General features: G+C 38.6%; 1 protein-coding gene across 5 annotated transcripts in view; it reads left to right on the top strand.

The window, feature by feature from the left end:
• The window catches only part of CCDC39 (coiled-coil domain 39 molecular ruler complex subunit), a 70,432-nt gene that overhangs the window by 31,539 nt on the left and 12,435 nt on the right, over positions 1–26,458 (top strand). For 3 of the 5 annotated variants that reach the window (XM_063621747.1, XM_063621749.1, XM_063621751.1), the window contains 4 exons: positions 800–964; positions 4,129–4,266; positions 6,177–6,385; positions 21,046–21,169. In XM_063621747.1, coding sequence (XP_063477817.1) covers positions 800–964; positions 4,129–4,266; positions 6,177–6,385; positions 21,046–21,169 — 636 coding nt within the window. The remainder of the gene's footprint in view (positions 1–799; positions 965–4,128; positions 4,267–6,176; positions 6,386–21,045; positions 21,170–26,458) is intronic. The other 2 variants (XM_063621748.1, XM_063621750.1) reach the window with 1 other exon arrangement.

The following is a 26,458-nucleotide window of genomic DNA, read 5'->3' as shown; positions in this document are numbered from 1 at the left end:
GCTGAAGGTGAGACATCATGTTAGATCAGTAGTAGGGTGAGGGAGCCTTAAAAGCTATTTTTCCACTCAATCTGAAATAAACAGGCAAGAGGAGAGAGAACTCTAGTGAGGGAGAACCATGTTTTAAAGGAAACTGAGACATTTGCATCCAGAGTAAAACAAAAGAAGGCATGAGATATCTGAAACCGAGAAAAACTGTATGTTGATTCTTAGTTATGCACCACCACCCTCACTCCCATGCTAATAGAGTAAAGGCATTTTTTTTTGTTTTTCCTTATTTTGTTCTATTTATATATTTCTGTTAATTTCTTAATATTCTCCATCTCTACATCTTAATTTTCTCATCTAATATATATTATTAGTTCTTAAAAATTATAGATGTTAAAGCATAATATTAAGAATAATTAATTAGATGTTCATATTTGAACCTTTCATGGCTAACAATTAGTGACTACCTGTTTTGTATCCCTTAGATAATGTGCCCTCAGAAATCCAAATTCATGTAAATCCAGTGAATTCACTGAGATTCCATTGTGGTAGTATGATAAACATCCCCCAACTTTGTCATATTTTCAGAAGATTATTTCTGTGTCTATCATGTACCTTGATTGTTGAGATATAGTTTATTTTTGTTCCTCTTAGAGTGAAAAGGATTTTATCCTGAATTACTGAAAGACTAAAGTGACTTTATTACATGATAATGCCTAGTCCAAACTCATAAGAAAGTATTCACTTTGTTTTTACACTTATAAAAATGCTTTTTTTTCTTTGTAATAACTTTTTTTTTTAACTGTAACAGGATTTTCACATTCAACAAGTGGAACGGAGAATGTCACGGTTAAAGGGAGAAATTAATTCAGAAGAAAAACAAGCCCTTGAAGCAAAAATTATTGAACTTAAGAAGTCTTTGGAAGAGAAAAAATCTACATATGGCCTTTTGGAAACACAGATCAAGAAGCTTCATGTAACTTAGCCAAAATACATTTTGTGTTTCAAATATCCTAGTCATTCTGTTTTTTTTTTTTTTTTTTTTGAGACAGAGTCTCGCTCTGTCGCCCAGGCTGGAGTGCAGTGGTGCAGTCTCGGCTCACTGCAAGCTCCGCCTCCCGGGTTCACGCCATTCTCCCGCCTCAGCCTCCCAAGTAGCTGGGACTACAGGCGCCCGCCACCACGCCCGGCTAATTTTTTGTATTTTTTTTAGTAGAGACGGGGTTTCACCATTTTAGCCAGGATGGTCTCGATCTCCTGACCTCGTGATCTGCCCGCCTCGGCCTCCCAAAGTGCTGGGATTACAGGCGTGAGCCACCACGCCCTGCCCTCATTCTGTTTTAAGACAACATGTTCCTAAGACTACTTTGGATAGGGTGATTGCCAGTCTACACACATATATAACAAACGTATGAACATTGTTCTTATTTTTGTACTATTAGTGTGAAATGTTACCATTGATGATGCATTTAGCATATACTAAATATTGTATGACATGCCTCTAGTATTTTATTTCATATAATCCTTACAAATGTCTTGTGAGGAAGATACTATTATCTGTTTTATAGAGTAAGTAACTTGTCCAGGTTATACAGCTAGTACACAGAGAGCTAGGATTTGACCCCTCCTGCATTTGACTTCTAAATACTCTTCAAGAGTATACTGTTTAGAACATTGATAACTTCTAGTTTTCTATTTTATAACTGCCATAGCAAATAACTTGATTGCCCTTTGTCTTTAAAACACTGTCTAAAAAGAAACTGCTCTTTTATGAGTCAGCAGTTGTTATTGAAATCTTTACTTAGTTATAATATTTGAAATGATTGGATTCTGTTAATAAGGTAAGAACGTCTTCATCTTTAGGAATTTTATTATGTTACTTGTAATATAAAACCTATGTTAAAGTTTGACTAGAGAGTAAAATTGAGAGAGTGAGCATGGACGTGAATGGGGTGAGAACTTAGCAGGGTCTAATTGTTATTTACCACTGACAAGACTATTGATGTGTCCTCTGATGGTTATAAAAATAATTACCCTAAATTCATTGAGGGCTGCAAAAGGTGGAGAGCTATTACTTTTTTTTTTTCTCTCTTCTTATTTTAAGAAGACAAAATTTTGGTTTGGAGTCGTTTGTAGTCTGATGAAATGTTTTAAAATGGTTATCTTTGTTTAGTGGAAAAAAAACACTTGTTTTTGGATCAGATAGAACTAGTTTTAAATTTCAAGGCTATACCACTACTGCTGTTTTAACTTTTCTGAGCTCTAGTTTACTCGTCTATTAAATGGGAAAAAAGTTAATATTATTTTAGGACATTTGTGAGAACTAGAAGCAATTTATATCTTAGCACAATACTTTAGTAGGTACTCAATATGTGGTGTTGTTTTGATTATTTAGAATATGAGAATGGTATAAAATGTTAGAGGTATGACTTTGTTTCTTGCCCCTGGCTTGGATTGTGTCTGTTTTGCTGTGTGGGGATGGTTATAGTTCTTCCCCCTTTGAACTACTCTGACTGCTTCCTCCATCATACCATTGTCAAGTGCTTATGCCTATTCCAACTCTGGTTTTAACAGAGAGATACATAAATTAATAGAAATGTAAGTGAATTAACAAATTATATTAAAGCTAGTTAACCTTTGGTCATTATGAAGAGCTGCTCTTTTCAATAGTGGCAACAGATTGCTGCAGTAGTAACAGAGGGCACCCTGTATGCCCTCTCACATGCCACTCCGTCTCATTTTACATATAGAAACTGGTTTCTTCAGGTTGAAAATCACATTGTTTTAGCTCTTTTTATCAAATTTAATTTTATAAAATCACATTTTTATGCAAAAAATTCCTCTTCTTACTATCTTGCTGAACTCTTAGGTCCCAATACTTCAGAGAAATGCAGGCAATTAGAAAGACAGGAGAGGAGGAACGGATAGAGGGAGGAAGAGAAGGAAAGAGATCTTGGAACTGGAAAGTTTAGATTTAGGAAACAAGAAGGGAATAAGAGCACAAACCTTATTCTGGGTTCTGGGTGGAAAGAGGGATATAAACAGGTATAAAACTGGAAAACTGGTATCTGCATATGTATGATCTATTTATGCATATGATGGAATTAGATCTAATCAAACATTTTTCCCTTTAGCCATATGCGATTATGTATGTAATTAATAACAGCTGACATTTACATGGCACTTCTATGTGTCAAGCACTGTTATACACATGCTTTGACAATAACATCTTTAATCTTCACAATAACCCAGGAAGGTAGAAACTGTCCTCATCTCCATTTTAGAGATGAGGAAACTGAGGAAGAGTCCATCATACTAGGGTCAGATGGTTAGTACATAATTAAGGCCATCTGATTCTAAGAGCTTGTACTCTTAACCAGCACCCTATGCTTTCTCAGACTGTTGATGTCCTTACTATCTGGGACTCGCATAGAATCAAACAATGAACTCCAGTATGGGAGTGGTGAACCATGTGATGAACCAGTGTATGCTCCCATCTCCTCATAAATGGCAGTCTCCTAACACAGTCAGCCCTCTGTATCCACAAGCTCCGCATCTGCAGATTAATCCAACTGTGGATTGAAAATACGCAAAAAAATGGATGACTGCATCTGTACTGAAAATGTACAGACTTTTTTCTTGTCATTATTCCATAAATGATATAGTATAATAACTATTTACATAACATGTACATTTTATTACATATTATAAGTAATGTAAAGATAATTTAAAGTATACAGGAAGATGTGTGTAGATTATATGCAAATACCATGACATTTTATATAAGGGACTTGGACATCCATACCTTTTGGTGGTGGTAGTGCAGTTGTCCTGCAACCAGTCTCCAGAGAATACTGAGGGATGACTGTGATTCATTAGGTTGAACTGGAAGTATGTATTTCCTAGAATTACTGAACTCATACTAAATCCAAAACATCAATTGATGATAAAAATGAAAATATTCCTATGTGACTATCCATGTTTATTATATTAGAGACAGCAGGAAGAGAGATAATAAAATATAGGATTACTTTAAATATCTGAGTATATAATTTAATGTAAGATATATATAATACAGCATGTATTTAATATTTTTAATATTTAAAACATACATTTATATACCTTTTTCCTTTTTTGCAGAATGATCTTTATTTTATCAAGAAGTCACATAGTAAAAACAGTGATGAAAAACAGTCCCTTATGACTAAAATAAATGAACTAAACCTTTTCATCGACAGATCAGAGAAAGAACTTAATAAAGCCAAAGCTTTTAAGCAGGTGCAGTAAAATTGTATGCATATGTAATATTGAAAACCATGTTTCCATGTTAATTGTAGACAAATGAAAAAATATAGCAAATTATGAAAAAGAAAATGTCACTATAATCACTATACCCAATATAAACAGCGTTAAAGTCTATTATTTCCCTCCAGTCTTTTAAAGAAATTTGGCTTTTTATGTTGTATTAAAAAAATTTCTGTATATCATATGCTTCCTAAAACATTATTATTTCAAGAACATTTTTGAAGACTTTCTGTAAGTACATTGCATGAAGTTACCATAATTTATTTAACCATCCCCTATTTTTTAGATTTTTGTTTCTTTCCAATGCTTGGCTATTGTAAATAGTACTACATGTACAGTGCAGTTGTTCAATTAGTTGTTCATTGTGTAGTTATTCCATTAGTTCCTTTGGATAAATTCCTAGCTATATAATTACAGTTCAGAAAGAAATGAATATTTTTAGTGTCTTGAAACTATTTTTAAGCCCATTTCTCTTCTAGAGGGCACCATTAATACCCTATCAGTAGTGTGTAAGCATTCTATTTTATTCACTACCACCGAGGCTGGATATCCTAATTTAAAAAATTGTTGCCAATTTGATAAACATGGCATCTCATTGTTTCAGTCTGCATTTTTAAAATTGGTGGTTTAAAAATATTTTGTTTGATAAATTTTCAAACATTTATGTTTAAATAAAAATGTTTAAAACACTTTTCTCTGTTATGTCATGTTCCGTATTTGTTTTCTTTGGAGCTCTAGTTTGTATTCTTGGCCCATTTTTTTTCCGCTGGGAAGTTTACATATATAAATTATAAAAGATTTTCATATGTAAAAATATTCTCTCTGTTGGCCTGGCGTGGTGGCTCATGCCTGTAATCCCAGCATTTTGGGAGGCCGAGGCGGGTGGATCACAAGGTCAGGAGATCGAGACCATCCTGGCTAACATGGTGAAACCCCGTCTCTACTAAAAATACAAAAAATTAGCTGGGCGTGGTGGCGGGAACCTGTAGTCCCAGCTACTTGGGAGGCTGAGGCAGGAGAATGGCGTGAACCCGGGAGGCAGAGCTTGCAGTAAACGGAGATTGCACCACTGCACTCCAGCCTGAGCGACAGAGTAAGACTTCATCTCAAAAAAAAAAAAAAATTATCTCTGTCATAAATATTGTAAATATTTTCCCCATTTACCTTTACATTTTTATTCAGTGTTTGTGACACAAAACTTTTTTTAAACATCAAATCTTTTAGTTTTTCTTTTGAATTTTTTTTGCTTAGAAACTTCTTAGTTACACTAAAAATCAGACAAATGTTTACTATTTCTAGTAGCTACGTTGATTTCATCTCTTAAGATTTTTCATTCATCTAGAATATATTTTTGGTGCACGTGAGATGTGAGTATCTAACCTCTCCAAATGAAAAGCTATGTTAATGAAACAATAAAATCTTATATCCTGGAGTGTTTTTTTCTGGGGTTTCTATTCTGAAAATTGATAGATATGTGTACTCTTATATCAGTACTCTATTCATGACTGAATTGTTTTAAAATAAAAATATATTTCCACATTATTTTGTAAGATTCAGAGTATAAAAATGGCCATTCATAGGGCTTATGTTTTTTGGATAGTGTAAGTTTAATTTCAGGAATAACTTTTTCCCTTTGTTTTTTATAATAGCAAAGCTTGACTTTAAAATTGAATTATAAAAAAGATTTGGAGTAACTATAAACCCTTTTCTTAAAAGAGAAAAAAACTATGACTGTGATCAATTTTAGGCCTAGTTAATATTTTAGTCAATGGTTAAATTAGAAAAAGGTATATTTTCAAGTTTTACTTATATAGCAATAAAAAGTATTTTGTTTTTGCAATTAAAAATAATTTCAATATTTGACCATTTTGTTATGTTGATAGGATTTGATGATAGAGGACAATCTTTTAAAACTTGAAGTTAAGCGTACTCGAGAAATGCTTCACAGTAAGGCAGAAGAAGTTCTTTCCCTAGAAAAAAGAAAACAGCAATTATACACAGCAATGGAAGAGCGAACTGAAGAAATCAAGGTTCATAAAACAATGCTTGCATCACAAATAAGATATGTTGATCAAGAACGGGAAAACATAAGGTAATTTTTCATTTTAAACTGCTGAGGAATAAAAAAAAAAGTGAGGATGATGTCAGGAGAACTGGCTGCTCCCTCTAACATCCTGGATGTACATCTTTTTCTTATTCATTTGAAATGGCTTTTCATATAAGAAAGACATAGGGCATGTTATAGCCGTAAATCTAGGCTCTTCTTTTGGTTAATTCTTCATTCTTTAGATTGTCCCTTTTACATTAAGATCACTAATCTACTTGGAATTGCTTTTTATGTATGGTTTGTGGTAAAGTCAAATAACATGTCTTTTTAAAAATAGATATTCAATAGCTGCATCTATTGAAGTGATTTTCCACATCTTTTATAAGATTATTTCTGGCTACGTGTTTTTTCTTTAACGTTACTGTCAATTTCATTTTTGGTTTGCTGCTGGTATGTAGAAATGCAGTTAATTTCTGTATATTAAGTATTCAGCAACCTTGCTTAACAATCTTGTTCTAACAATCAGTAGATTCTAATTTTCTATATACTGTATTTCATTTATATTATTTTCAAATAATAACAGTTTTATTTATTGCCTTCCAATCTTTATAACGTTTCTTTTTTCCCCAGTTCAATACTGAAGAACAGTGTTTTTTACAGGTATCCTTGTCTTATTACCTGATCTCAAAGGGAAAGCTTTCATTGTTTTTGCCTTAAGTATAAGGTTTACTGTAGTTTATTTCTATTTTTTAGACACCTTTTACCATATTAAGTGAGCTCCTATTTTTATCCTTTACTAAGAAGTTATTTTGTTTAATCAAGAATGGATGTTGACTTTTATTACATGCTTTCTCAGCACTTGTTGACAAGATGTAGCTTCTTTAATCTGTTAATGTGTTTAGTCATATTGATCAATTTTTCAAAGTCAAACCAACCTTACATTCTAGAGTAAACCCAACTTGTCCGTTACATATTATCTTTTGCATACATCTAGATTTTGTTAGGGAATATTATAATATAATTTTTGCATCTATATTCATGTGTACAAATGACCCATAATTCTCCTTGCTCTACTGTCCTTGTCAGGTTATCAGGCTATTAAGGTTATGTCTGACTTCATAAAATGACTTGTATGTGTTTCTTATTTTTCTATACGTTGACTATGTTTCTAAAAGAGTGGAATTATATCTTTTTTGTTTTTCAAAGACCTCAGTGGAAAAAAAAGCCATTGGGAGCCTGAAGTTTTCTATGGGGGAACATTTTCAACTATTGGTTTATATACTGGTTATAGGACAATGCAGATTTTGTATTTATTATTGATTCTGTTTTGGTAAATTATATTTTTCTCTAGGAAAAATTTTCTATATTTATCCAAATTTCAAATTTATTGCCATACAGTTGTTTATAATTTTATTATTTAATAGTTGTAGTATTTTTAGAGATGACTCCTTTTATATTCCTGACATTGGTTATTTGTGCATTCTTTTGGGGTAGGATAATTCTCACCACAAGTTAATCAGTTTTAACATTATTTGGAAAGGATCTCCTCTTATTGATATCTTCTATTGTCCATTCATTATTTCATTAGTTTCTGATCTTGCCTTTACTATTTTTTCCTTCTTTTATATGGGGTTTTTAAATGTTCTTTTCCTAAATTCTTCAGATGCTTAGCTTATTAATTTTCAGTTTTGAAGTCTAAAAAAAACCCTTTAAGTATTATATTAGCTGCATCCCACAAAAAATATTGCCATTTTTTCTTTTTTGCCTTTCCTGTCTTTCAGTTGTGATAGACTTTACTTTTTAAACTTTATTGAGGTATATTTGAGATACATAAGTTGCACATATTTAAAGTGTACATTTGATAGGTTTTGACATATGTAATATACCGGAGAAACCATCACCACCATCAAGATAATGTATCCATCACCCCCACAAGTTTCCTTGTACCCCATTGTAATTCCTCCCTTCAGTCCTTCCCCAGTGTTTCTCTCTCCGGACAACTGATCTGCTTTTCATCCATATAGTTCAGATTGCATTTTCAAGAGTTTAATGTAAATGGGATCCAATAGTAAGTCTGCTTTTTGTCTGGCTTTTTTCATTCAGCATAATTATTTTGAAATTCATCCATGTTGTGTCTATCAGTATACATTCCTTTTTATCAGGTGTTGACATACTTTTTCTCTAAGAGGAGATAACTAACTTACAGTTCCTTGCAGGCCGTATTGTCTTTGTTTTATTTTTAAATTTTTTTCTAAAATTTTATTTCAATAATTTTTGAGGAACAGGTGGTTTTTAGCTACACAGATAAGTTCTTTAGCAGTAATTTCTGAGATTTTGGTGTATCTGAACCCAAGCAGTGTACACTGTACCCAAAGTGTAGTCCTTTATCCCTCAGGTCCCTCTCACACTCCATCCCCCACAAGTCCCCAAAGTCCATTATATCATTTTTGTTCTCTTCCGTCCTCATAGCTTAACTCCTGCTTATAAGCGAGAACATAACAATATTTGGTTTTCCATTCCTGAGGTACTTCACTTAGAATAATGGTCTCCAACTCCATCCAAGTTGCTGCAAATGCCATGATTTTGTTCCTTTTGGGGCTGAGTAGTATTCCATGGCGTATATATCACATTTTCTTTATCCACTTGTTGGTTGATTGGCATTTAGGCTGCTTCCAGTCATTGTTTTAATAACTCAACTAACTCAAATCTGTCATTGTAGACTGAAAGCAGCCACAGACACTGTCAAAAAATGAGCATGGCTATTTTCCAATTAAACTTTATGAATATTGAAATTTTAAATTTTCATGAAATATAATTCTTTTATTTTTCTAATCACTTAAAAATTTAAAAGTCATTCTTAGCTTGTGGGCTATCTAAAAACAGGTGGCAGGCAGGATGGTTTGCTGACTCTGGCTTTCTCTTGTTAAATAGCAGTATTCCATTGCATGTGTTTACTCCAGTTTATTTATACATTTACCTGCTGATGGACATTGGAGTTGTTTCCAGTTCTTAGCTATTATAAACAAAGGTGCTATGAACATACGTGTTCTTGGTATGGGCATATGCTTTCTTTTCTCTTGGATAAATACTTAGGAGTAAAATTGCTGGATCATGTGGTAGGTATATATTTAACTTTTCAGGAAACATTAAGAAATTGCCATATTTTCATTATTTCTGTCTTTCCTGCTTTTCATTGTTTTTACTGAATTTTGTTTAGCCTTTTCTTTACTTGGAAGGTATACATTCTAATTTTAATTATTTTGTTGGTTATTCTTAGATTTAAAAGAAACTTTAATCATTTCTCTATGAATATTGAAAATTAGTTTCTATTGTTTTCCCCTTCCTAAAAAATAAGACTTTTAGCATCTTTTACCTCTTCTTTTCCTTTTCCCATCTTTCACATATTGTTGAAATACTGATTATAGTCTCTTGCTATTGTTTTTAATATTATGTCTTTACTTTTTTAAAAACTTCTTAATGTGCATTAAGCTATAGATCCAAATGTTAGCAATAATTTAAAATTACCTATGTGTTTTGTTTCTTGATTTAATGGTTTTTTCATGTATCCCTTGTCATCATTCTATTTTCTTGGATTTCATTTCATTTTTCGGAGTATGATTTCAAATTTGTTTTTTCGAACTGATGTTTTCTGAAACTTTGCAGTCCTTGCATGTTTAATATATATTTATTCTCCCTTAAACTTGAATGACAGAACATTGTAAAACATTGTTTCATATTCTTTTAGATTACAGTGTTGTTTATGAGAAGTCTGATTACAGATTAATGAAATTTATTTTGTAGGGAAACTGGGCTTTGTTTTCTTTCTGGAAGCTTTGGGATACTCTCTTTATCCTTGGTGTTTTATAATTTTCTTGTATGTGTCTGGGCGTTTTGTCATTTTAAAGTTTATCTTGCTTGACCCTTCCTGGGTAAACTCAGTGATTTTTAAAAAATTTTTATCTTCGGTTCAGGGGTACAAGTGTAGGTTTGTTATACAGGTAAACTTGTGTCATGGGGGTTTGTTATACAGATTATTTCATTACCCAGGCACTAATCCTAGTACCCAATAGTTATTTTTTCTGTTTCTATCCCTCTTTTCACCCTCCACCCACCAATAGGTCCCAATGTCCATTGTTCTCCTCTTTTTGCTGATGAGATATCATTTAGCTCCCACTTATAAGTGAGAACATGCAGTGTTTTCTTTTCTTTTCCTGCATTAGTTTGCTAAGGATAATGGCCTCCAGCTCCATCCACATTCCCGTGAAACACATGATCTTATTCTTTTTTATGGCTGCATCATATTCCATGGTGTATATATGCCACATTTAAAAAATCTAATCTGTCATTGTTGGGTATTTAGGTTGACTCCATGTCTTTGCTACTGTGAATAGTGCTACGATGAACATTTGTGCATATGTGTCTTTATGGTAGAATGACCTATATTCCTTTAGGTATATACCCAGTAATGGGATTCCTGGGTTGAATGATACTTCTGTTTTTACTTTTTTGAGGAATCACCACATAGCTTTCCACAATGGCTGAGCTAATTTACATTCCCATCAATATTCTATAGGCATTCCTTTTTCTCTGCAACCTCACCAGCATCTGTTATTATTTTTTTTTACTTTTTAATGGTAGCTATTCTGACTGATGTGAGATGGTATCTCATTGTGGTTTTGATTTGCATTTTTATAAAGATCTATTGAGCTTTTTTTCATATGCTTTTTGGCACATGCATGTCTCCTTTTGAAGTGTCTATTCATATCCTTTGCTCACTTTTTAATACGGTTGTATTTTTTCTTATAAATTTGTTTAAGTTCCTTATGGATGTTGGAAATTAGACCTTTATCAGATGCAGACTTTGCAAAAATCTTCTCCCATTTTGTAGGTTGTTTTCACTGTTGATAGTTTATTTTGCTGTGCAGAAGCTCTTCAGTTTTAATTAGATCCGATTTGTCACTTTTTGTTTTTGTTGTGATTGCTTTTGGCATCTTCATCATGAAATCTTTGCCCTTTCCTCTGTCCAGAATAATACTGCCTAGGTTGTCTTCCAGGGCTTTTATAGTTTTGGGTATTACATTTAAATATTTAATCCATCTTGAGTTGATTTTTGTATGTGGTGTAAGAAAGGGGTCCATTTTCAATCTTCTGCATATGGCTAGCCAGTTATCCCAGCACCATGTATTGAATAGTGAGTCCATTCCCCATTGATAGTTTTTCTCAGTTTTGTTGAAGATGAGATGGTGGTAGGGATGCAGCCTTGTATCTGGGCTCTCCTGTTGCATTGGTCTGTATGTCTGTTTTTGTACCAGTACCATGTTGTTTTGGTTACTGTAGCCCTGTAGTGTACTTTGAAGTTGGGTAACGTGATGCCTCAAGCTTTGTTATTTTTGTTTAGGACTGCCTTGGCTACTCAGACTCTTTTTTGGTTCCATATGAATTTTAAAAATAGTTTTTTTCTAGTTCTATAAAAATGTCATTGGTAGTTTGACAGAAATAGCATTGAACCTGTAAATTGCTTTGGGCAGTATGGCCATTTTAACGTTGATTCTTCCTATCCATGAGAAATCAGTTTTCTGCTGATTTCCTTGAGCAGTGTTTTGTAATTCTCATTGTAGAGATCTTTCACCTCCCTGGTTAGCTGTATTCCTAGGTATTTTATTCTTTTTGTGTTAATTGTGTAACGGGATTGCGTTCCTGATTTGGCTATTGGCTTGGCTGTTGTTGGTATATAGGAATGCTAGTAATTTTTGTACGTTGATTTTGTATCCTGAAACTGTGCTGAAGTTGTCTCTCAGCTGAAGCAGCTTTTGGGCTGAGACTATGGGGTTTTCTAGATATAGAATCATATCATCTGCAAACAAGGATAGTTTGACTTCCTCTTTGCCTATTTAGATGCTCTTTATTTCATTCTCTTGCCTACTGCTCTGTCCAGGACTTCCAATACTATGTTGACTAAGAGTGATGAGAGAGGGCATCCTTGTCTTACGCTGGCTTTCAAGAGGAATGCTTCCAGCTTTTCCCCATTTACTATCATATTGGCTGTGGGTTTGTCATAGATGGCTCTTATTATTTGGAGGTATGTTCCTTCAATACCTAATTTATTGAGAATTTTTAACATGAAGAGGTGTTGACTTGTATCAAAAGGCTTTTATACATCTATTAAGATAATCATGTCATTTTTGTCTTTAGTTCTGTTTATGTGGTGAATCAAATTTATTGATTCGTGTATGTTGAACCAATGACAGCTTGCACCATGCACCTTGAGAAGCTGCAAGGTACTCAATATCAGCCCGTGAAGGCAGCCACAGGCTGTATCAGTATGCCCTGGATGTGAGACATGGAGTCAAAGGAGATTATTCTGGAGCTTTAAGGAGTGCCCTGCCAGGTTTTGGACTTGCATGGGGCCTGTGGCCCCTCTGTTTTGGCCAACTCTCCAATTTGGAACAGGAACATTTACCCAATGCGTGTACCCCCATTGTATCTGGGAAGCAACTCGTTTTTTATTTTACAGGCTCATAGGTGGAAGGGACTTGCTTTGTCTCAGATGAGACTTTGGACTTGGACTTTTGAGTTAATGCTGGAGTGAGCTAAGACTTTGGGGGATTGTTGGGAAAGTATGATTGGTTTTGAAATGTGAGGACATGAGATTTGGGAGGCACTAGGGGCAGAATATGGTTTGGCTCTGTGTCCCCACCCAAGTCTCATCTACAATTGTAATCCCATGTCGAGGGAGGGACCTGGTGGGAAGTAATTGGATATTGGTGGTGGTTTCCCCATTGCTGTTCTCGTGAGTGAGTGAGTTCTCATAAGATCTGATGGTTTAAAAATGTTTGGAAGTGGGCATCCCCCTTTGGGTCCCCTCCCTTTGTATGGGAGCTCTGTTTTCACTCTATTTCACGCTATTAAATCTTGCAACTGCACTCTTCTGGTCCGTGTTTGCTACGGCTCGAGCTGAGCTTTTGCTTGCCATCCACCACTGCCCACCACTGTCGTTTGCCACCGTCGCAGACGCACCGCTGACTTCCATCCCTCCAGATCCAGCAAGGTGTCTGCTGGGCTCCTGATCCAGCGAGGCACCTATTGCCACTCTCGATCGGGCTAAAGGCTTGCCACTGTTCCTGCACGGCTAAGTGCCTGGGTTCATCCTAATCGAGCTGAACACTAGTCACTGGAGTCTACAGTTCTCTTCCATGACCCACAGCTTCTAATAGAGCTATAACACTCACCACATGGCCCAAGATTCCATTCCTTGGAATCCGTGAGGCCAAGAACCCCAGGTCAGAGAACACGAGGCTTGCCACCATCTTGGAAGCGGCCCGCCACCATCTTGGGAGCTCTGTGAGCAAGGACCCCTGGTAACACAACCCAGGCTACTCTGGGGTTTTTAAGGAAGAGTATAGTGTAGACACTTAGAAATGTCTTTGTTTTAAAAGTGCACTGTAAAGCATCATGTGGTCTAACCTTAAAATAATTCTCTTTTTGAAGAACCAGGATTCAGTGTGGGCTCTGCCCAGAGCTTAGAGATCCAGTTAAAAAGTAAACAGTCCTTCCTTCCTTCCTTCCTTCCTTCCTTCCTTCCTTCCTTCCTTCTTTTCCCTCTCTGGCCCAGGCTGCAATCTACTTGGCTTGCTGCTGCCCGCGCTGCGGACTGCCTGGGACTGCCGGCGCGCGCCACCGCTGCCTGCCTTTTCTCCTTTCGCTGCAGGCACGCGTTCGCCATCTTGGCCACGCTGGTCGCCAGCTCCTGATGCCGAGTGCTCTGCCTGCCTCAGCCTCCCGAGGTACTGGGACTGCAGACGGAGTCTCGCTCACCCAGTGCTCGGTGTTGCCCGGGCTGGAGTGCGGTGGCGTGGTCTGGCCTCGCGGCAGCCTCCGCCCCCCAGCCGCCTGCCTTGGCCTACCAGGGTGCTGGGATTGCAGCCCCTGCCCGGCCGCCGCCCCATCTGGGAGGTGGGGAGCGCCTCTGCCCGGCCACCCATCGTCTGGGAAGTGAGGAGCGCCTCTGCCCGGCCACCCACTGTCTGGGAAGTGAGGAGCGCCTCTGCCGGGCCACCCCGTCTGGGAAGTGAGGAGCGCCTCTGCCCGGCCGCCCCGTCTGGGAAGTGAGGAGCGCCTCTGCCCGGCCACCCATCGTCTGGGAAGTGAGGAGCGCCTCTGCCCGGCCTCCCATCGTCTGGGAGGTGAGGAGCGCCTCTTCCCGGCCGCCCCGTCTGGGAAGTGAGGAGCGCCTCTGCCCGGCCGCCCCGTCTGGGAAGTGAGGAGCGCCTCTGCCCGGCCACCCATCGTCTGGGAAGTGAGCAGCGCCTCTGCCCGGCCACCCATCGTCTGGGAGGTGAGGAGCGCCTCTGCCCGGCCACCCATCGTCTGGGAGGTGAGGAGCGCCTCTGCCCGGCCACCCATCGTCTGGGAGGTGAGGAGAGCCTCTGCCCGGCCACCCATCGTCTGGGAGGTGAGGAGCGCCTCTGCCCGGCCACCCATCGTCTGGGAGGTGAGGAGCGCCTCTGCCCGGCCGCCCCATCTGGGAAGTGAGGAGTGCCTCTGCCCGGCCACCCATCGTCTGGGAAGTGAGGAGCGCCTCTGCCCGGCCACCCATCGTCTGGGAAGTGAGGAGCGCCTCTGCCCGGCCACCTATCGTCTGGGAAGAAGTGAGGAGCGTCTCTGCCTGGCCGCCCCGTCTGGGAAGTGAGGAGCTCCTCTGCCCGGCCGCCCCGTGTCTGGGTAGAAGTGAGGAGCTCCTCTGCCTGGCTGCTCCTTCTGGGAGGTCTACCACGGAGGCCAGAAGCAATGTGGGGGCTGGACGTGGTGGCTCACGCTTGTGGTCCCGGCACTCTGGGGGGCGAGGCGGGTTGATCACTTCGGGCTAGGAGTTTGAGACCAGTCTGGCCAACTTGGCGAAACATGAAGAATACAACAGACAAACCAACCAACCAACTCAGTGACAACAAAACAGGTCTACCCTGGAGTCATACTCTAATTTTTTCTATTTTCCTCCCTTTCTGATCCTTTATCCCACTTTCTTTTTCTTCCTCTTCCTTCTCCCTCTTCTTTGTCAAATAGAGGATTGAGTTATTATCACTGATCCATATAAAGTCCCTCTCTCATTTAACTCCCACCCCCCATTTCTATTCCCCGACTTCCCATGTGCAACCTTCCTAATGTTTGATACGCATCTTTTTGTTTGTATGTATTTTTAGAAAATGTTTATTGTTTTTGTATGCAAAAAAAATTAAAAAAAAAATGTTTGGAAGTTTCCCTCTCTTGCTTTCTCCTGCTGCCTTGTAAAGAATATGCTGCTTCCCCCTTGCCTTCCATCATGATTCATGATTATATGTTTCCTGAGGCCTCCCCAGACATGTGGAACTGTGAGTCAATTAAATCTCTTTTGTTGTAAATTATCCAGTCTCAGGTAGTATCTTTATGGCAGTTTGAAAATGGACTAATACAATGGTTATTCCTTTAACTGTGGTGTAGACTGAGTACAGTCAACAGATTTCTTTTCTGGATGTTTTCACAGGGCCAAGGCTTTGTGTGGGGTCTTTATTTGTAGCTGACTTATCTTTGGTTGCACAGGGGGATATGTTAGGAAGTTATTTTTGGTGTTGAAGCTTTGGGGTGTGATCCAGTAGGTGGTGCTTAGGTGTAGTGGTCAGTAGGTAGGCTCTTGCTTGGCTGTGTGGCTCCTCTATATTTCCTCATAGTCATGCTCTTTCTCAATGCTCTGTAAGTGTGGGCTCCTCTCTCACCTGAGTGCCGGCTGTAGATCACGACTTGGTGCTACTGGGTTGCCTATCACAGCTCTGGGGTGATCTCAGGGTTTATGTTTCTTTCCCAACTTGGAGGCAGCAGAATAAGGTACCGTAGTAGTGGTTGTGGCTGAGGGTCTTTTGTCTCCTGACGGCTTCATCCCAGAGAGGTGCAGGTCAGCAATCACTGAGTGGAATGAACCCAGGATGAGGAAGTCTGTGCTATGGGCCCAAGCTGGGGACACCCTGCCTGGTGATGAGCAGTGGGGGTTTATGTGATCCATGGGAGATGGACTGGCTTCCTCTCCTTGGGTGGATTGCAGCTTGTTGCAAATACGGATGAGGCACTTAGGGTCTCTGCTCCTTAGTTAATCTGAGGATAGCTGGGGTAGTACCACTGCAGAGCCAGTAGCAGAAGCTTTTGGTTGCCCCTGGTGGCTCTACCTCTGAGAAACATTTAGCTGCTGTTACCAGTAGTGTTCAGCTGGTGGGGTGGGGTGGCGTACTGCTGGTGTGAGCTTGTGGCTTGCTGGGGAGCAAGGAGTTAAGGGAGTCAGGAGAAGAGAGTGGTGTCTTCTCTGCATGGTGACTGTAGTGTGCTGTAAGCTCAGGCATAGTCCTCAGGTTGTTTTTTCCCCAAATCAAGGGCAGCAGGGATAAAAGTGCTGCTGTGGTTGTGGTGGAGGGGCTATCCTATGCCTCTGGGAGCCTCTTCAGGAAACTTCAGGCCACTACCGGTGGGTATGCTCAGCCATGGGTGGAGCAACTGTTCTGTGGTCACCGGCTGGGGCCCCTGCCTGGTGAAGAGTCAGGGGATAGGGGTTCCCAGGGAAGAGGGGCTGAATTCCTTTCTGTGTGGTCTCTTTTAGTTATTTCATTCAAGTCTTTCTTCAGGTCAGGATAATATTTTTCTATTTAATTTTTTTCTTACCATCATACTCTCCTCTATTTTCTCCATTTGTTGCTCATTTTTACTAGATGTTGGCCCTTTTAGGTCTGTCCTCCAGGTTTCTTTTTTCTACTTGTATTTTGCTTTCTCAGATATTCTCTCTCCCTATTCTCCTCTCCTCTGCCTAATCTCCCCTCTTGTCTCTCTCTCCAGATTGCTCATTAAATCTTTATTCTTCACTGCTCTTACATTGAAAAAGAAAACTTATTTGCAAGCACTGTTATTCTTTCATTAGTCCTTTATTTTCATAGCAGCCCATCTTGTTTTATGGGTGTTTCTGGAGTCAATATCCTCTTCTCTTTCAGAGGGTACTAATTAGAAGACTGAACATCGTCTTCTATGCATTATGTGTCAGGTCTGTTCTTTGTTCACTTTTGCCATTTGCTTTCCATAAATGTTTAATAGTTCTTTGTTTTCTGTTAATATTTATTAATAAATGCTTATTAATCGGTGGATATTGGTAGCTAACTGGTAAGGGTTTCCTCTGCAATTAAGTGGATCTCTGGTTTTCTCCAACAGATCGCTCCTCTAAATGGGAGGGCTGATTGTAGGCTCTGAGCTAGTTTGTCCTGTAAAGAGTGTAATAGCTATTAAACAGGGTTAGGATTTCATGGTTACAAAAAGTTAGGAGGTGTTTATTTTGAGTGATGAAGACTTTATCTCATTCCTAAGTAGAACTGCCTTTCTTTTTCATTTACTTCCACTGTTGGGGGAAGCCTAGAATTACTTCATGTTTTTACCTTTCTCTAGCTTCAACATACATGCTAGGAACTGTGGTAATTTTTTGGTTATCACTGGAGCAGAAAGTATTCCTGACATTTCTGTATGTTTTGAGGGGTTGAGGGGAATGGCCCAGGGGTGTTTATTATAGCCTCACAGATCACTCTTGTTCTTTTTCTTATTTCTGAGTTTGGATTTTTTTCAGACTTCTTTGGTGGAAAATGGCGTCTGCTTCTGCAGTGGTCTTCCATGTGTGTATCTATTTTTTTTCCATTAATCTTACCCCATCTGTTTTCCATGAATTCATGAAAAATTATTGTACCTTTCTGGTTCTCAAAACTGCTATGTTGCTGTTTTTTTTTTTTAAATCTTTTTTTATTTTAGAAAGGAAGAGTAATATACCATGCTTGGTCCACAATCTTGAAGTCCAGCAAGTTTTTATGATCACATAAAGGATGAGTAAATATTTTCTGAGGAAATGAGTGATAATTAAAGAAAAACTGTAACTTATGACACTATATTTTACCATGAGTTTTCTCTAGCAGTAGAAAAACTGGTAGGTTGAGGATTTCTTTTTCACCGTGGTTAGATAGCTTGCTTTCATGAGTTTGTAGCAGGCAGTTGAGTCACTCTCCACATTGCCATGCATATATTAAGATTACTAGTATTAAGTTCTAAAAAATAGCTCATAAAATATAAATTTACTGAAATAAAAGGAGAGAGTAACTAACAGATTTAAGAATCTGAATTCTGGAAGACAATTCTCTTTTTTTTTTTATTATACTTTAGGTTTTAGGGTACATGTGCACAATGTGCAGGTTTGTTACATATGTATCCATGTGCCATGTTGATTTCCTGCACCCATTAACTCATCATTTAGCATTAGGTATATCTCCTAATGCTGTACCTCCCCCCTCCCCCAACCCCACAACAGTCCCCGGAGTGTGATGTTCCCCTTCCTGTGTCCATGAGTTCTCATTGTTCAATTCCCACCTATGAGTGAGAATATGCGGTGTTTGGTTTTTTGTCCTTGCGATAGTTTACTGAGAATGATGTTTTCCAGTTTCATCCATGTTTCTACAAAGGACATGAACTCATCATTTTTTTATGGCTGCACAGTATTCCATGGTATATATGTGCCACATTTTCTTAATCCAGTCTATCGTTGTTAGACATTTGGGTTGGTTCCAACTCTTTGCTATTGTGAATAGTGCCACAATAAACATATGTGTGCATGTGTCTTTATAGCAGCAAGATTTATAGTCCTTTGGGTATATACCCAGTAATGGGATGGCTGGGTCAAATGATATTTCTAGTTCTAGATCCCTGAGGAATCGCCACACTGACTTCCACAATGGTTGAACTAGTTTACAGTCCCACCAACAGTGTAAAAGTGTTCCTATTTCTCCACATCCTCTCCAGCACCTGTTGTTTCCTGATTTTTTAATGATGGCCATTCTAACTGGTGTGAGATGGTATCTCACTGTGGTTTTGATTTGCATTTCTCTGATGGCCAGTGATGCTGAGCATTTCTTCATGTGTTTTTTGGCTGCATAAATGTCTTCTTTTGAGAAGTGTCTGTTCATGTCCTTTGCCCACTTTTTGATGGGGTTGTTTGTTTTTTTCTTGTAAATTTGTTTGAGTTCATTGTAGATTCTGGATATTAGCCCTTTGTCAGATGAGTAGGTTGCAAAAATTTTCTCCCATTCTGTAGGTTGCCTATTCACTCTGATGGTAGTTTCTTTTGCTGTGCAGAAGCTCTTTAGTTTAATTAGATCCCATTTGTCAATTTTGGCTTTTGTTACCATTGCTTTTGGTGTTTTAGACATGAAGTCCTTGCCCACGCCTATGTCCTGAATGGTATTGCCTAGGTTTTCTTGTAGGATTTTAATGGTTTTAGGTCTAACATTTAAGTCTTTAATCCATCTTGAATTAATTTTTGTATAAGGTGTAAGGAAGGGATCCAGTTTCAGCTTTCTACATATGGCTAGCCAGTTTTCCCAGCACCATTTATTAAATAGGGAATCCTTTCCCCATTTCTTGTTTTTGTCAGGTTTGTCAAAGATCAGATAGTTGTAGATATGCAGCATCATTTCTGAGGGCTCTGTTCTGTTCCATTGATCTATGTCTGTTGTGGTACCAGTACCATGCTGTTTTGGTTACTGTAGCCTTGTAGTATAGTTTGAAGTCAGGTACCATGATGCCTCCAGCTCTGTTCTTTTGGCTTAGGATTGACTTGGCGATGCAGGCTCTTTTTTGGTTCCATATGAACTTTAGTTTTTTCCAATTCTGTGAAGAAAGTCATTGGTAGCTTGATGGGGATGGCATTGAATCTATAGATTACCTTAGGCAGTATGGCCATTTTCACGATATCGATTCTTCCAACCCATGAGCATGGAATGTTCTTCCATTTGTTTGTATCCTCTTTTATTTCATTGAGCAGTGGTTTGTAGTTCTCCTTGAAGAGGTCCTTCACATTCCTTGTAAGTTGGATTCCTAGGTATTTTATTCTCTTTGAAGCAATTGTGAATGGGAGTTCACTCATGATTTGGCTCTCTGTTTGTCTGTTATTGGTGTACAAGAATGCTTGTGATTTTTGTACATTGATTTTGTATCCTGAGACTTTGCTGAAGTTGCTAATCAGCTTAAGGAGACAATTCTCAACGGTCCTGTTTGGACTATCTTTTTAAAGACGTTTGAATAGCAAGCAGCCTCAGAAACTAGAGGTAGTATCTCCTCTGGAGCAAAAGTTAGGCATGTTTGCTTATTTCCCACTATAAAATATTTGGGTTACCTAGGCTTGAGATTCCTCAGCTGTGATGCAAATCTACTGTGTGCAGCATCCACTTGAGCCCCTTCTTGCTCCCATGGGATGTAGGGAGCAAGGGGAACCAATCAAACAGGAATCTTATGCTACTTGCTGTGTCATGAGAAATAAAGTCCGTTGTCTCTGAAACAGGGATTGTGTCTTCTGCCAGCAAAAGACACAATGAAACTGTGGCAGGCTAACTTGTCAGCTTTCAAGTAGGGTAAATATCAGATCCTTCACACTGAATTATTAAATTAAAACGTGAGAACAAATTTAACCTGTTTGAGTTTAGTAGTAACACACATCCAAATGTCTTCAATAAGAACACCTGATAGTCCTTTTATTAAATTAAAACGTTAGAACAAATTTAACCTGTTTTAGTAGTAACACAAATCCAAATGTCTTCAATAAGAACACTTGATAGTTCTTTAAAAATTCTAAGGTATGTTATTCATTTCTCAGTGTTTCTTTTTCTTATTAGCACTGAGTTTCACGAGCGGCTAAGTAAAATTGAGAAGCTGAAGAATAGATATGAAATTCTGACTGTTGTTATGCTGCCTCCTGAAGGAGAAGAGGAGAAAACACAGGCCTATTATGTAATAAAGGTAACTTTAATTGATTCACAGTTGTGATGGTATGAAGTTTTCTTTGTTAACTCATTTATCGTAATCCGCTGAATTAAAAAAAAAGACAACAATATTGCAACTTTCCCTCCATGAAATCTAGCAACTATTTCACTTAATTAGGGCCACTATTACACTTAACAAAGGCCAAAACATTCATTCCTAAATGGAGATACTGAGAGCACCATTCATTCTATATACCTCTAGTCCGTGAGGTCAAGCACTGCCCTCTGATTCCCAAAACTTACTGTGAACTTGCTCCAGAAGTCTTCCTCTTTTGAGTTCAGGTCATTCTACTTGACCATTCTTTGACACTTTTTTATTTTTGCTATTATTTGCAGCATGTCATTTCCCCTAGTCAAGATTCATAATCTTTTTCTTTAAGACCTATTATCACTCTAAGTGTCTTTGGAATGCATGTGACAACCTGTTCAACACTTGAGGCTTAAAGCTTTCCTTTACTTCACTATAGCCACCCACTCTTATGCCACACCCTGGCTTGACCTTAGCATTTCTTGGAGCTACACCACCTCTGAATTTTAAACTCCAGTTTACCATTATAGTCCTGGTATGGCAGCTGTTCAGAGAGGAAGAGGGCTGCTTCCCTGCCCATATATCCCTATAATATATTATAGGGAGACAGACCAGGTGAATCTGTTTTTTTCTGATGTTTGACAGTTGTCTGTCATCCCATGGTTATCTTTAACCCATAAGAGGAAATTCATTAAGTGATGTGCAATTGAATGCTATTCTCTTTCTAAGCACTGCTATATTCATCTTTCCTATGTAGAAAATACCCTGAACAGGAGTAATTTCCTTTACAGAAAGGTCTAGGAAATTACTCAAAATGCTACAAACAAGGGATGGAACTTGGAACTTTGACTAATTTCCCTGTACTGTACATAAATAGGGGTGAGATGATCTTCCAGTTCACACCTTCAGAGAATGGCTCTTGTGGATGCTCTCTCCCTTTGACTTCTACCAACTTAATTGGCCAAATTTTCTCCTGTAGCTCTTCTTCAAATCTGCCCCTAACAAATGCAGCAAGTATGGTATGCCTGTCACTTTGCTTGAAATTCTGCCTTCCCTATGAGAAATCAGTCCCAGCTCTCAAAACTTTCTTATAACTTGTCAGTCTGTAATACCTCAGGCTTCTGCCCAAACAGGACTTTTCTCCTCTCAGGTTTTAAAAGTTCCCGAAGGATAAAGGGTAGGCTCTAATTTTTTAGGTGTTGGGAAGTAGGGAGATGTTGCAATTCCAATTAAGTTTCTCTAACAAGTGGTGTGATGGGTTACCTAAAAGTACTGGTGTTAAGTGTGCCTTCGTCCATATCCTACCACTGCTTAGGTAGGTGACCAGGAATAAGTTACTTAACCATGTGAGGCCTAAGTTTCCTCATTTGGAAAATGAAGAGGGTAATATTGTTACTTTTGTTGGGAGAAAAAATACACGTAAAGCCTTTGGGACGGTGTCTGGCACAAAATGAGTCCTCAATAATGTTAGTTATTATTATTACTGTGATGATGCTGATTAACCTAACTCATAGGAACACAAGCAAGTTTTATATGAATAAAGAATATTCCTTCTGTTTACAGTGAAAGTGCTGGATAAATATCAGAATAATGATTATGTTAAATGAATTGAGGCTATCAGTTACTTTCTCAATGTCCTGATGCCATATTTCTTATCTTCCATCTTCTCTGGGATCCACAGCTTGCCACGCAGTTATTCCAATTTTTTGTTGTTGTTGTTGTATAGCATGTTTACACTTTTTACTGATAACACTTCACAAGTCTCAGATGTGTAAAAATGAAACTTAAATAATAACTAAACCTAGTCCAGCTTATATCAGGAAAAATTATGGCCTGAAAAATAGAGAAAAACAAACCATGGGTGCAATGATGCCAGTGCATGGTGATACCAAAGTGTTGGCATTTTATAGTGGGCCCTCCAGGTATTATCTGATTCTATAGGAGTGCACACCTTCGACCCTTTACTGACTAACTTACTTTACAACTCTGTAGGTATAGATGATAACCTGCAGACAACTGATAGTAACACAAGTGATTCTTGCTAACAATGTAAATGAATTTTGACCAGTAGAAATACAACCCCCCTCTGTAGAAAAGATAACCCAAGCATTGAAGTTTATTACACTAAAATATATTAATATGTTTTGCATCTACCAGCAAATTCATTTCAGCATTTCTGATTCGACATGTCTATAATATAAAATCTGTTTCCATATTCTTCTTTGAAATAGTCTAAATATCTTATTGGCTCTTCATTAACAAGTTGAATAAAACCTTTAATAAATGTTCATTTCATATTTGTATAAGAATTTTTAACTATTTGAAAATAGTACCTTGGCATTTTCACTGCTGGGAAAACCTTGCCAATTTGAAGTTAACTTTTATTTTTTCAATGTAAGTCTGTTTTTCAATGTAAGTCTGTTTTTCAATGTAGTGGATTCTGTTTGTTGATGTAGTAGATTTAGGATTTAAATTTAGTCAATTCAAAATTTTTTCCCTTCCCTTATTCTTCTTATGTTATCTACAAAGGGATCTCTCCTGATGGATACATATATTATGTTTATGGCTGTGGGTAATAGGAATTTGATTGCAATGCTAACCACTGTTGTGTTTTCTGAATGTTGTGGATGAGGCCTCAGCAAATTATGCACTCCAGCCAAATGCTGCCCACCACTTGTTTTGTAAATAAGTACTCGAAGACAAAATACATACACTTATTCATTTATATATTGTTTATGGCTGCTTACATGCTACAATGACAGAATGAAGTAGTTATGACAGACTGAATGGCCCATAAAGTCTAATTACTATTTGGCCCTTTACAGACAAAGCTTGTTGACCTTTTTTATTAGTTTCTTAGGGCTGCTGTAACAAAATACAATAAACTAGATGGTTTAAACAACAGAAATGTATGTCTCAGGCCGGGCACAGTAGCTCACGCCTGTAATCCCAGAACTTTGGGAGGCTGAGGCGGGCGGATCACGAGGTCAGGAGATCGAGACCATCCTGGCTAACATGGTGAAACCCCCGTCTCTACTAAAAATACAAAAAATTAGCCAGGCCTGGTGGTGGGCGCCTGTAGTCCCAGCTACTCGGGAGGCTGAGGCAGGAGAATGGCATGAACCCGGGAGGCGGAGCTTGCAGTGAGCCGAGATCGCACCGCTGCACTCTAGCCTAGACGACAGAGTAAGACTCTGTCTCAAAAAAAAAAAAAAAAAAAAAGGAAATATATATCTCATACATCTGGAGTCTAGAAGTCCAAGATGAAGGTGTTGACAGGGTTGGTTTCTTCCGAAGGCTCTGAAGAATAACCTGTTCTATGCCTCTCTCCTAGCTTCTGATGGTCTGCTGACAATCTTTTTTGTAAATGCATCACCCTGAAATCTGCCTTCATCTTTACATGGTGTTCCTTCCTGTGTCTCTTCCCATAGTTTTCCCTCTGTCCAAATTTCCCATTTTAATAAGGACACCAGTTATATCAGATTAGGACCAACCTAATGACCTCAATTTAACTTGACTATATCTGCAAAGACCCTATTTCCAAATAAGGTCACCTTCTGGGGTACCACAGGTTGGAACATCAACATATCTTCTTACAAGGGACACAGCTCAACCCATGGCTCCCGTCTTTGGTCTTGTAGTAAGCTCCTGTCTTTGGTCTTTGTTCTATGGGGCATACATGGCTTTTTCATCAACTCTAGTATCTTATAATATCTAACCCTTAAAGGCCAAACTGAAAAATATAATTAGTAACTAATGAAGGACTAGTATTTTTCAAATCTCATTTCCAAGTTCCTCTTAGTCTTTATAAGGAAACAGCCTAGTTCTGACTGCAATTTAATGATACTGTCCAATTAAGTTACTTGAAAATGTTGGACGGACTTTTGAGAGATATATCATCTCTGATTTAGAAGTGAATGGAATCAGAATTTTAGAACTTCAAGCTATACATGGAATTATATCAGGAATTTGCATAAAATGAACAAATTCAACTCCTTCATTTGAAAAATGAAGAAACTGACCCAGTAGTCCACAACTAAAATCTGTTTGGCTCATTCCAGCTCGTTCTCCCACTATACTATTATGTTTCAAATGAAATGGGGTTACCAATTTGAGGCTCAAAGGAATTAGATACAATTTCTACAATTTTTTTTGCTAAACTTTTTAAAATTATGTAATACTTATCACAAAATACGTGTAACTAATGTTCTGAAGCACAATAAAACAAATGCCAGTGAAAATGTTAAGAATGGAAATATTACTAATAAAACTTACCTTTACAATTCCCCCTGCCCTGCTGCAGGCTGCTGTGAAACTGACACATAAGCAGACTGCACTCCCCACAGCTTCCTACCCATGTAAATCACCTGAGAGGAACCACAACCTCTCTGGCCATGGGCCCATAGCATTTTCACTGCTGGGAGAAACCTTGTCAATTAGAAGTCAATTTTTGTTTTTTCAATGTAAGTCTGTTTTTCAATGTAGTGGATTCTGTTTCTTGATATAGTAGATTTAGGATTTTGCCATTTTGAGAATTTAATGCTGGGCTGTGCCTTGAAACACTACTGCAGCTACCACCTGTCCAAGGTGGGAGAGGGGTGACCAAGCACTCCAGTGCACCCCTAAGACAATTCCCATGACCTTGCTACTGGCTGTTGTGAGACGGAGGTGTGAGAAGACTGCACTCCTCACAACTTCTTACCCACCTGAGCACCTCACCTGAGAGGAACCCTGCACTCTTTAGTTGCAAGGCCACAGCCAGCACCATTTGGAGAGTTTAATGCTACACCGTGCCCCACATTTGGGCCAAGTGCAGGCTGACATTGCTGCAGCTGTCTCCAATCCAAGGAGGGAAAAAAGAGACCAGGCACTCCCATGTACTCTGGTGACGATTCCTGCTGTCCCACTATAGCTGCTGTGGGACTTCCTACAGCTTCTTACCCATGCTGTTCCACCTGAGAAAGGTTGTACCCTCCCTGGTGGCAGGCCTACAGCACAGCCACCACAGCCCATACCTGAGTATTCTGCCAGTGTCCTGGGAACCACCCCACCTTTGACTGTCACAGCCAGAACCTAAAGGTACTACCAAGGGTCCTGAGGACTACTAGTCTGCTGGCCCAAACCCATCCCCCAAGTACTCAAGTATGCCATCCAGGGGCCCAGATATTTACCAACCCAGTGCATCACTGTTGGCACATGATCAGTCCTGCTGGAGTCTGAAGTTGGGGCAACTCGACC

The sequence above is a fragment of the Symphalangus syndactylus genome, chromosome 17, assembly GCF_028878055.3.
Source record: "Symphalangus syndactylus isolate Jambi chromosome 17, NHGRI_mSymSyn1-v2.1_pri, whole genome shotgun sequence".
NCBI classification, from domain to species: domain Eukaryota; kingdom Metazoa; phylum Chordata; class Mammalia; order Primates; family Hylobatidae; genus Symphalangus; species Symphalangus syndactylus.
The sequence above is the reverse complement of the archived record's forward strand: the minus strand, read 5'-3'. Positions and strand labels throughout refer to the sequence as shown.